Source organism: Leptodactylus fuscus, chromosome 1, assembly GCF_031893055.1.
Source record: "Leptodactylus fuscus isolate aLepFus1 chromosome 1, aLepFus1.hap2, whole genome shotgun sequence".
Taxonomy (NCBI): Eukaryota; Metazoa; Chordata; class Amphibia; order Anura; family Leptodactylidae; genus Leptodactylus; species Leptodactylus fuscus.
The window spans coordinates 7,636,741-7,649,089 of NC_134265.1; the positions used below are offsets into that span (position 1 = coordinate 7,636,741).

At 44.8% G+C, this 12,349-nt stretch overlaps 1 protein-coding gene across 1 annotated transcript in view; it reads left to right on the top strand.

Moving 5' to 3' along the window:
- Nucleotides 1–12,349, top strand: part of LOC142201847 (uncharacterized) — a 174,408-nt gene that overhangs the window by 94,258 nt on the left and 67,801 nt on the right. Inside the window, 1 exon segment of the mRNA XM_075272271.1 lies at nt 10,588–11,111. Within this exon segment, the coding sequence (XP_075128372.1) occupies nt 10,588–11,111 (524 nt within the window).

The window sequence follows — 12,349 nt, forward strand, 5'->3', positions numbered from 1 at the left end:
GGCTACTGGCCATTCTTTCTGGGAACAGCTAACATGACGCCTGAAACTCAGGCACCATGATAACTGTGGGCAGAAAGCTCATTGGTTGCCGGCAGCATCATCACACCCCTCTATATAAGGGCAGTGATGATGCAGATGCCACCATTTTGCTGCACATACTAGCTAGGGAGAGGAGCTCAGTGGTAGCTAGGGTCAGTGTAGGCAGGTGTTTAGCTGTGCTATGAGGGTGTTATACTGTATATACCTTTAACAAAAGGCATCCGTTTATTCCTGACAAACAGTGGCTGCCTATAATCCAATAGGGTTAAGGGGATATTGTCACTCCTTGGGGAGAGACCACCATATAGGTGTATGGAGACTTATTAAGCCTTTAACACTCCACTTCGCAAAGGACCATGGGAAGAGTATGCAAATCTGTCTTCCATGATGTAATTAGGAAGTCAGCTGCTGGCTCGGTATTGCAAACCAATAGAGGGCGCTCACTGGCATGTGCAAGCCTGTCTTCCCTGATGTAGTTAGGAAGACAGAATTCCAGTGAAATAACCCAATAAAGGCTACTCCCTTTTGGCCGTTTCGATGTACTTGCATCTCATCAGCTCGATGTAGAGAGGACTATATGGTGAGAGTGACAATATCCCCTTAACCCTGTCTAAGCCTCTCACCTCTACCAGGTTATAGTCCTCTCTACATCGAGCTGATGAGATGCAAGTACATCAAAACGGCCGTCCTCGATTAAGAGACTATACCTGATAATAGTCCCAGCGTCATTGCAAAACAAATGTCGTAGTCGTTCTCTATATCCTGGATCAATCAGTCAGTCCAAATTAAATGAGCATATTTGTGCACAATTGCCAAGAATGAGACAGACACAGAGTTCCGTTTCAATGCCAGCTAGATGCTATTTCACCCTTCCCAACAGCATTGCTGGCGTTTATTCAAAGCTCACACACACTTAAGAGACAAAGAAAGGAGGGGGTTACTGCCTCCTCCTTTGGCATTCGTGAGCTGCTGTCCATCTCCCATTGGCTCCAAACTTCAATGTCCAGCCAGACACCTCCTTGCTCCAGTCTGTGGAATTCTGTTACAGCGTGTGCCAGCTCAGGAATCAAGCTCCATCTTGGAAATTCCTTTCTTTGTCTCAGAGCTGCTTAACCTTACTGTAGGAAAAATTAGTATTTCTATGACATAACATACAATAAAGAACCTTGATTCATGTTCTCATACTTGACACAAAGGCCTCTTGGAAGGTCGAGCATGATGCTAAAGGGAGCAGCCTTTATTGGGTTATTTCACTGGAATTCTGTCTTCCTAACTACATCAGGGAAGACAGGCTTGCACATTCCAGTGAGCGCCCTCTATTGGTTTGCAACACTGAGGCAGCAGCTGACTTCCTAATTACATCATGGAAGACAGATTTGCATATTCTTCTTATAATCCAATAGGCAGTCCTGTCCTCAGAGAGATATATATATACCTTAGCCAACTAGGTATACATCCACTCCTGACAACCAGTGGCTGTTATAATCCAATAGGCTGTCCTGTCCTCAGAGGGATATATACATATATACCTTAGCCAACTAGGTATACATCCACTCCTGACAACCAGTGGCTGTCTATAATCCAATAGGCAGTCCTGTCCTCAGAGATATACATACCTGTGCCAAAAAAGTAAACCATTTTTTCTTAAAAAAAACATGCCACCAAAAACAAAAAAAGTAAAAGGACCCAACAGTCGTGCTCTGGCCAGTGCTCAACCACCTGCCATGAAAGGGAAAAAACAGACGTCAGCATTGCGTGTGTGCGGCGAATCCGGTATTCTGAATGCTGATAAGCCAGTCCACAGACAACTAATTACTTCATATATTGAAGCATCTTCTTCTGGAAGGAATTCCTCCTCATATTCCACTGAACGAACCTTTGGGTTATCTGCTGTGCCAAATGTTAAATGGGGATCCAGTTCATCCCCTTCTAAATTAACCTGTCCAACAAATTTGGCAGAAGCTTCGGGATCTGCTGCATTATTTGATCATTCAATGTCCAGGTTCCCAGACATACTGCTGCCATCTGACGATGATGAAACACAAATTCCAGATGCGGCTCCTTCACCATCATTCAGGCCAGTCCATGTGTTAGTGTGGAAGATGGTTCAGAAGAGCCAGTGGATGATGGCTATGTTGACAAAACTTGGTCGCCACGTGAAGAGGATCAGGGAACTAGTTCTGATGATGAGGTTCAAGTGCGTTTGCCAGTGCCACCAAAACGTCCTCCAATTAATGCACAAATCCCAGTTATAACACGCACACCAGTAAACGCTTCTCCTGCTGGCACTCTGCGACCCAAAGCGCCTAAACTTGCTAACCTGAAAAAGAAAGGCTCCAAACAAACTGTGTGGTTATATTTCACCAAAGATGAAAATGACCCAACGAGGGTGATATGCAAGACTTGCAAGCAGTCACTTAGCCGAGGAAAGGACACTAGGCACCTCAATACAAATGCTATGCCTAGGCATCTGAAATCTGTACAATATATAATGAACAAGAAAGTGAAGAGAGGGATGTGCCTGTGAACGTTGATCCACCTTGAGTTTTGGCTAGTTCTTCAACCTACTTGTCCAATGCCAGTGCCACGTACACACCAACTTCATGTGCGCTAGGCAGCAGTGCTGGACAACAGTCAAGAAATTAGCATAAAAGAATTACAGGAACCACTGGCCAAAGAGCCACATCTGCATTTCGCATGCCAATTGCTCCATGTTCCTCTCTTTCTGGCTTTCCAACAAGTATTGGAAAGGAAAAAAACCTATCCAGCCACACATGAGCGTGCTAAGCTGCTTACCTCCAGCATTGAAAAACTACTGGCCTTGGAAATGGTCCCTTTCCGCTTTGTGGAATCAAATGCTTTTTGCTCCCTCATGGTCCATGCTGTGCCCCAATATGTTGTACTCAGCCGCCATTACTTTTCATGAAAGGCTGTCTCTGACTTGCAGGAACATGTCAAGCAACAGATAAAGTTTGCCCTAAAGCAATCTGTTAGTGCATGTGTGCATTTGACAACAGACACGTGGACTAGCCAGCATGGGCAGGGCCACTACCTATCTCTGACCGCACATTGGGTCAACATTTTTGATCCTTGTCAGAATATGGACAGCAGTTTGTCGTCTGTTCTTCCAACCTGAAGGAGGGTCCTTCCGAATTCATTGGGGGTTCCAACTTCCCCTTCAACTAATTTGGAAACTTCATTTCCTGAGAGTTTCGGGGACGGAATGACTTCCACACCAGAACCTCCATCACATCATGGGTCTGGAAATGCACCTAATTTGTATCGGCGTGCTAGCGGGTGAAGGCAGCAAGCAGTACTCAAATTAATTGGTTTGGGGGAATTGTTTGAGTCACACTGCTGAAAACATCAAAGATGCTATACTTGCTGAAACTGAGTTATGGTTTGGTCCGCTAGACTTCAAAATAGGCAACGTGTTCTACGACAATGGTAGAAATTTGGTGGCGGCCCTGAATTTGTTCCCATTGATGCATATACCTTGCCTTGCACATGTATTCAATTTGGTGGTGCAAGTGTTCTTGAAACACTATCCCGATCTTGCACCCCTGATTGACAAAGTACGAACATTGTGTGCCCATATACGGCGGTCCAAGGTAGCTTCATCTCTCATGGCTCAGTTTCAGCGCAAACACCGCTTGCCCGTTCACAGGATCATATGTGATGTCCCCACCAGGTGGAATTCGACATTGAATATGTTACAGAGGTTTGTTGAACAGAAGCCAGCAGTAATAGATCTTATGATGACAAGAGGAGCCCGACGTACACGTTGCCCCAGTAAACCTCCATCTTATGGCTGTGGAGTGGGCACAGCTACATGACGTCTGTTTGGTTCTTCAGTGTCTGGAATACTGCACAAAAGTGGTCAGCGCAAACAACATCAGCGTCAGCATGACTGTGCCACTGTTGTGCACATTAAAGGACAGTCTCATAACTTTGAGGGATCAGGCATGTGCAACAGAGGAGGAAGAGGATATTTTCTTGGAAGACAGACAGGACTTGGAAGACCAACATGGCCGCCATGACTCCAGGGCTGAACGGATCAGGCAATGTTTGGAGACTGGGTCACAGACTAGCCTCTGTGGGTACTTATTCAGAGGAGGAGGAGGAGGATGATGAGGACAATTTGGATCAGGAGATTGATGTCACTGTGGTGGAGTCATTCCAGCAGTCCCAGTCAACAGGCATTGTGCGTGGATGGGGGGATGCAGAAGAGACTATAGTCCGCTTAGATGAGTTGGACAGTCATGAATCGCCACTAGGTACATTGGCACACGTATCATTTCATGCTAAATTGTGTTCTGAAAGATAAACGTGTTAAAAACATCCTGGCAGATCCTGAATACTGGGTGGCAACCCTACTTGATCCTCGCTTCAGGGATAAAGTTCCGGGGCTTCATTTCCATCACTCCACAGGCTTATAGGGATATCGATATGTACCATCAAACACTGTTGGACGACGTAATGGACACATTTCCTACAGAAAGCAGTGAGTCAAGATCATCTCCAACTCCTGCACAACTTTCACAACGCCGTGGTGGTCCCAGAGACAGAAGCACAGCCTCTTGCAAGGGAAGTGTGGGCATAATGGCTAGTGCTTGGCTGTCTTTGTAGAGGCCACTACAGCAACATTAAATGTAGAGGTATCAGACCGGAGATAGCATTTTTTGTTGCAGGTGCATGACTATATGAAAACGCACATAGACATCTTACCACAAGAGTCTTTCCTGCTGGACTACTGGGTGTCAAAGATGGAAATGTGGCCTGAACTTGCCCAGTCTGCCCTGGGGTTACATTCCTGTCCAGCAGCTAGTGTCTTCTCAGAACGACTGTTCAGCACTGCAGGTGGTGTTGTGACGGAGCTTCGGACAAGACTCTCAGCTGACAATGTCGATCACCTGAGTTTCATAAAGATGAACGAGTCCTGGATGGAGAAGGGCTATAACACACCATTGGCATTATAAAGAAATCGATGTTGTTAAAAAACGTATCATCGATTTTCTGTAGCTTCTCCTGCACATATTTTTTATTTTTTTTAAGGGTACTTTTCCGTTATCGGGCCAGCATCGCAGTTCAGCACCAGCATCGGGATAGCAGTCAGCAGTTCAGCATCGTGAATTACAGCCGAGGACTGCTGGCCTGATCCTTGTACCCAGCTCTCCTTACATCTGCCCTATACCCTCCCGCTACACGACTAGGCCTCACCATAAATACTGACCAACACTACTAGTTAGTCGCCGGACGGTGCAAGAAGTTTGTCCCTCCGGCTCGCCGTAGCGCCCCGTTACTATGGTCAGTGCATCCCTTTCAGGGCCTGTATTGAGCCCCAGTGTGTTTCCTTCTGGTCTCCGGTCTCGGTACTGGCCATGGCTTCCAGTGCGAGCATCTTCCTCCTGAACGTGAATGGACAGATTGAGAGCGCCGAGGTGAGGCCTAGTCGTGTGGCGGGGAGGGTACGGAGCAGATGTGAGGAGAGCTGGGGGGTAGCACTGGGAGGATGGGGGCATCGCTGTACTGGGTACTAGAGACAGGGCACAAGCATCGGGCCAGCAGTCCTCGGATGTAATTCCCGATGCTGGACTGCTGTCCCGATGCTGGTGCTGAACTACGATGCTGGCCCGATAACGGAAAAGTACCTTTTTAAGTTACAATTTTTCAGAGGCTCATGTGCTTCAATTTTTGGACTCCACGCTGTGTAGTGATTACAAAACAATATTTTTATGGCCATTTAAGTGTTCCCTTGCTATTTCTATGCATTCTAAGAACTTGTGTGTATGTATGTGTTTTTGGGTACCTTTTTTTGCTTTTAAAAAATGATCTTAGAAATAAATAAAAAAAAATCCCATAGACTTGCATTGGGATCGGAATTGGGATCGAGATCGGGTTCAAATGAAAAATGATCAGAAATCGGATTTCTAAATTGATCCTGAAAAGTCAAGATCGGCTCAGCCCTAATCGCAGGCAGAAGTACAGCTCAACCACCCACATGCCCAAGCCTTAAATGGCCACATCTTCAAACTGCTGGCCCTGGAGATGTTGCCGTTTAGGCTTGTGGAGACTCAGGACTTCCATGACCTATTGGCAGCTGCAGCACCTCACTATGCAGTCCCTAGCCGTCACTACTACTCCCGGTGTGCCGTCCCCGCCTTGCACCAGCATGTGTCCCATAACATCAGGTGGGCCCTGAGTTCCACGCTTTGCACTAAGGTCCACTTGACCACCGACGCGCGGACAGGTGCATGTGGACAGAGACGCTACATCTCACTCACGGCTCACTGGGTGAATGTAGTGGAGGCTGGGATCAAGGTCGCAAACTGGGGCGGCCTACCTCCTCTCCCTGTCCAAGATTCCTGGCAGGGGTTCTTACAAACCCTCCTCCTCCACCGTAACATCGACACCAGTTGCAAGCTGGAAACACAGCAGCACTGGCGAGGGGAGATGTCAGCAGGCCGTGCTGAAGCTTATCAGCTTGGGCGACAGAAAACACACTGCCCCCGAGGTTAGCGAAGCCATCCTAGAGGAGATGGCAATGTGGTTTTCGCCGCTGCAGCTGGGCCCAGGCATGGTAGCGGCTCTGCAGCTTGCCAGACTCAAACACAAATACCATATGTTGAGCAGGGTGTGTGAGCAGCAGAGACCTTTGATGGAGTACCATCTACAAAACCCAAGAGTTCCTCAGTCAGCTCCCTCAGTTTGTCAACCTTGAGTGGCCATGGATGGCAGACTTATGTGAAATCCTACGTGTCTTTGAGGAGTCCACCAAGAGGGTCAGCTGTGACGACGCATTAGTGAGCGTAACCATCCCACTCCTCTGTGTGATGCGAGACTCGCAATCAGAGATAACGCATTGCACACTGAGGAATCAGGGATAGGAGCAGACCCATCACAGCTAGATACTCAGAGCACACTCCTGTCAGCATCTCAGCTTCGAATGACGTAGGAAGAGGAGGAGAAGGATGAAGTGGCAGATGATGTCATTCTCACACACAAGGCTAGCGGGGAAGTTTAGTGTGTCCCATTGCTTCAGCGCAGATGGGGAGAAGGAAATGGAGAGTGACCCTTCCGGTGGGGGCAGCGAAGTCATGCCAAGTAACACTCTGGCACACATGGCTGACTTCATGTTGGGCTGTTTTTCCAGTGACAAACGCATTGTAAACATCATGGAGAGCAAACAATACTGGATTTTTGCAAACCTCGACCCCCGGTATAAAAATAACATCTCGTCTTTCATTCCGGTAGAGAGGAGGACCAATCGCATTTATGATTGCCACAAGCAACTGGTGCAGAATATGATGGAAATGTTTCCAGCAACCCTCGCTGGCGACAGAGAGGAGAGTCCCTCCAAGAGGCTAACAACTGCCGGTCCACACCCACCAGGGGAACACTCTCCAAGGTGTAGGACCCCCTTGCCAAATTAACGCCACTGAGGGACCTAGTGTCACCAGGAGGGAAAAGTATAGGCGCATGTTGCGGGAGTACCTGGCCGACCACAGCCCTGTCTTCTCCGATCCCTCTGCGCCCTACACGTATTGGGTGTTGAAGTTGGACCTGTGGCTGGAACTGGCGCTTTATGCCTTGGAGGTGCTGTCCTGCCCTGCCGCCAGCGTTCTCTCTGAAAGGGTCTTCAGCACAGCCGGTGGCATCATCACCGATAAGCGCAGCCGTCTGTCAGCTGACAGTGCTGATTAAAAACAGCCAATGAATTGACCCAGGATTTGCATCTCCACCAGTGTAAAGCACCCCAACATGAAGTTAAAACCACCCCATTAAGTCCCACCTCAAGGGCCTAATATTATGCTCCGACAAGGCTCTATTCATCCCAAGAGCTGGATACTCTGCAATTACAAGGCTCAAATCACCTCAAGGGCCGAACACTCTGCTGGTACAAGACTCAACTCGCCTCAAAGGCCTGAAGCTAAGTTTGGGAGGGCTCACCCGAAGGGCCTGAAAAGTAATTTTTGTATGACTCGGCTTAAGGGCCTCTAACTTAATTTGGAAGGGCTCACCTCAGGGGCCACAAAAGTAATTTTTGGAGGTCTCCCCACATCACACACAATGACAGTTAAGGGTGGGTGGGTACTGTTTGATTTCCCCCTTGTCTATGCCATCTGTGGTTGTTATGGGCAACGTGATTTAAAGGGGTGCATGCTAATGTTTCTTTAGCTTAAAATTTGTCTTTCTATCCATACTAATGTAGAAGAAAGAAGGTTTCCAAGTATTTTCCACTTTCCATAGAGGTTATATTAAGTTTGAAATGTCTAGTTGATAGGCTGTGATAGTGAGGCAATACTGGGACTTGGGCATGTTAGATGCACCCAAACATGCTTCCCCTGCTGTCCCAGTTGCATTCCAGAGGTGTTGGCATCATTTCCTGAGGTGTCTTTGTGGACTTGGTGACTCCAATTGGTCGAATTTTGACTTCCCTGAAACGAGCATATTTTTCCCATAGACTATAATGGGATTTGATATTCAATGGAATTTTCGAATATTTCACTACTTGCTCATCTCTAGTCAGGACATCTTTCATCTTCATGCGGATTAATGATCTAGGACATTCTCTGTGACTTCCCCCATTTGTCCAGTGACTTTTACATTATTTGTTTCCCAGATTTTCCATCAGGATAAAGATGTGAGCGACATGAATGCTATATCTATGAGAATAAAGGAAAAGCCCTATGTGAGTGGTGATGAGGAGTGTGAGGAGGACATTCCTACAGGGACCCGCCCAGGTGAGGAGTCACCACTATATAAAGCACAGAAGGGTCACTGATTCTATTCAGACATTGTTTAGACTATTTGTTGTTCCTGATTCAGGTAAAATACTAATAATACCTGAATATAAATGTGATACCGCTATAGGGGGTAATAAATGTAGTATAGAATAGAACGGACAGCAGGAATATGGACTTGACATCGATGTGAAGGAGGCAAATTTCTTCTTCACCGGCTGTCAGTCCTCGTGAAGGGAAAGAATTTACCAGAATTATATAGCAGATTATTTCAGGTAGCGGAAAAATAATCCTCCTGCTCGATCTTCAGGCAGATTCCACCTCAGCTCTATGGAAATAAATGGGAGGTGGAAAATCCGGCCTGGCCAGTAAGGAATCTGATGGAGATTCGGGGGCTGATTTGGTAAAGCGGAAAAATTCTTCTTCTGAATTCCTGAAGCAGCTTCTACAAATGTCACTGTGTAAACCTCACCTTAGACCCCAATCACACTATGGAATCCGGACTAGAAAATCTGGTCTGTACATCAGTCACATTTCCCAGCCTGAACTCTGTCCACACACCAGGACTCCCCGTATCTTAGTGATCTATGACGCTAGGAGTCCCTGCTTCCTTGTGACGCCACAGACCCATACTACATACTGTATGGAACCAACTAGTAAATCCAGCTCACCCTTCTCCAAGAATATGAATTGTCAAGACCAGCGAGCACGGAAACCTTTTTGGATCCAAGTTAAGGAATATATTCACTCATGAAGTAAAATCCAGCTTCAACTGAAGTCCAACGAATGAGCCGTACGTGGTAGAATAAAATTTCAACTTTTATTTTAGCAAAATATAAATCCGTCACATAATGACCAGGGAGTCAATGTTACAGACAAAGCTACGCGTTTCGGGATCACTCCCTTCCTCACGGCTAGCTAGGTGAGTTCAGGCTGGGAAATCCAGCAGATGTGGTTTGGATTCTATTGTGTGTATGGGGTGTAATACAGTAAGATTTATGGCATCCTACAGTATTATTCCACATAAGTGGCCATATTTAAGCAGCCATGGATTGTGTTCACCTCTACAGTGACCTAGAGCAGTGGTGGCGTCTCCTGCCCCGCTTCATTACTATTTACTATCACTGACCTACGTCTCAGGACAGTGAATACTAATGAAGTAGGCCGCGCTGCCGTCGTTTGCTGCCTGTGCCACTGACTTCACTTCTTCACACGGTCTGAAGCGTCTCAGGCAGCGGCAGCTCAGTGGGGAATATACTTATAAGGTTATGTTATTCAATAATAGTAACATCAGTATTCTTCTTGTCAGATGACTGTACCAGGAGCTCAGAGGGACATCTGATATCTACAGATTATACAGCAGAGGATCATGGTATCACACAAGATTCATATGAAGAACATGTCAATACCCCAGATATACCCTCAGCCCTTCAGGAGAAAGATCTTTCTTCTAATTTATCACAGCCTGTTAAGCAAAATAAAAAAAGCAGAAAGGGTGTTATACAACAGAGAACTCACACAGAAGAGAAGAAGCCTTATTCATGCCCAGAATGTGGGATATGCTTTGCTTTTAAATCACATCTTGTTAGACATCAGAGAAGTCACACAGGAGAGAAGCCATATTCATGTCCAGAATGTGGGAAATGTTTTACTGTGAAATCAAGTCTTGTTAGACATCAGATAATTCACACAGAAGAGAAGAAGCCTTATTCATGCCCAGAATGTGGGATATGCTTTGCTTTTGAATCACATCTTGTTAGACATCAGAGAAGTCACACAGGAAAGAAGCCATATTCATGTCCAGAATGTGGGAAATGTTTTACTGTGAAATCAAGTCTTGTTAGACATCAGAGAATTCACACAGAAGAGAAGCCTTATTCATGTCCAGAATGTGGGAAATGTTTTGCTCAGAAATCAGGTTTAGTTGGACATCAAAAGATTCACACAGGAGAGAAGCCATTTTCATGCTCAGAATGTGGGAAATGTTTTGCTTATAAATCAAGTTTTATTACACATCAAAGAACTCACACAGGAGAGAAGCCATATTTATGCCCAGAATGTGGGAAATGTTTTGCTCAGAAATTATGTCTTGTTGATCATCAAAAGATTCACACAGGAGAGAAGCCATTTTCATGCTCAGAATGTGGGAAATGCTTTGCTCGTAAATCAAGTTTTATTATTCATCAAAGAATTCACACAGGAGAGAAGCCATATTTATGCCCAGAATGTGGGAAAAGTTTTGCTCACAAATTATGTCTTGTTCATCATCAAAAGATTCACACAGGGGAGAAGCCATTTTCATGCTCAGAATGTGGGAAATGCTTTGCTGATAAATCAAGTTTTATTAACCATCAGAGAATTCACACAGGAGAAAGGGGGATTGTAAGTGGATTTACAATCTGAATTCATTGATCCGTCTATGTATTAACAAGGAACTTCCATTAATAGTTTTTTTAAAGTTAAATTATTTATTTAACCCCTTCCTGTCAACGGCATTTTTTGATTTTTGTTTTTCGTTTTGACTCCCCGCCTTCCAAACCCCATAACCTTTTTATTCTTCGACTCCCAGAGCCATATGAGGTCTTAATGTTTGCGGGACAAAGTTTTCTTCATGATGGTACCTTTATTTATTCTGTACAATGCACTGGGAAGCTGGGAAAAAATTCAGAATGGGGGGATTTGAAGAAAAAGTATATTTGTGCAACTTACTTATGGGCTTCGTTTTTACAGTGTTCACTGTGCAGCCACAATGGCATGTTACCTGTATTCTATGTTTCGGTGCGATTCCGGGGATACCAAATTTATATGGTTTTATTTACATTTTAACCACTTAATAAAAATCATATAACTTGCATAAATTTATTTTAAAAAAACTCGCAAATGCTGAAAAGTTTGAATTTTTAACTTTTTCAATTTTCAGCTGCGATATCTCACATATACACAATAGTACAAGTCAAAAACGTTAGTCGTTATATATTTACAAATGTTCCTTTTGTGTTTCAAGCATATTTGAAATAATTTTAGCATATTTGAGTAATTTAGACAATTTACAAGTTTACAAGCAAACTTAGAAATTTGGAGTATGTGATTTTATCCTGTACCAAGCTATGTTTGCAAACAGGAGTAGGTGGCATAATGACAGAACCTCCCATTAAATGACCCAATTTGTAAAACTCGCCCCCTTCAGGTATCTTTGAGGGGTATAGTGAGCATTTTGATCACACAAATATTGTTTTGCAAGAATTATTACAAATTTCGAAAAAATTTAAATGTTAATTTTCTTCAAATATGTGTCATTTTAAAGGCCGTTTGTTTTTTTTTCAAAAAGAACACATCAAAAAGAAGAAACACACCCCAAAATATATCACCCCACTTCTCTCGTGTTAAAAATGTACACTTTGTGGCCTTCGTCCTATGTAGGCACATACAGTAGGGCCCAAGAGGTAGGGAGTGACAATTGGATTTCAAAACACAAATTTTGCTTGCAGATAATTTAGGCCCATTGCACATTCGAACAAGATTTGAGTTACCTAAGCAATTGAAAACCCCCATAAATGACACCATTT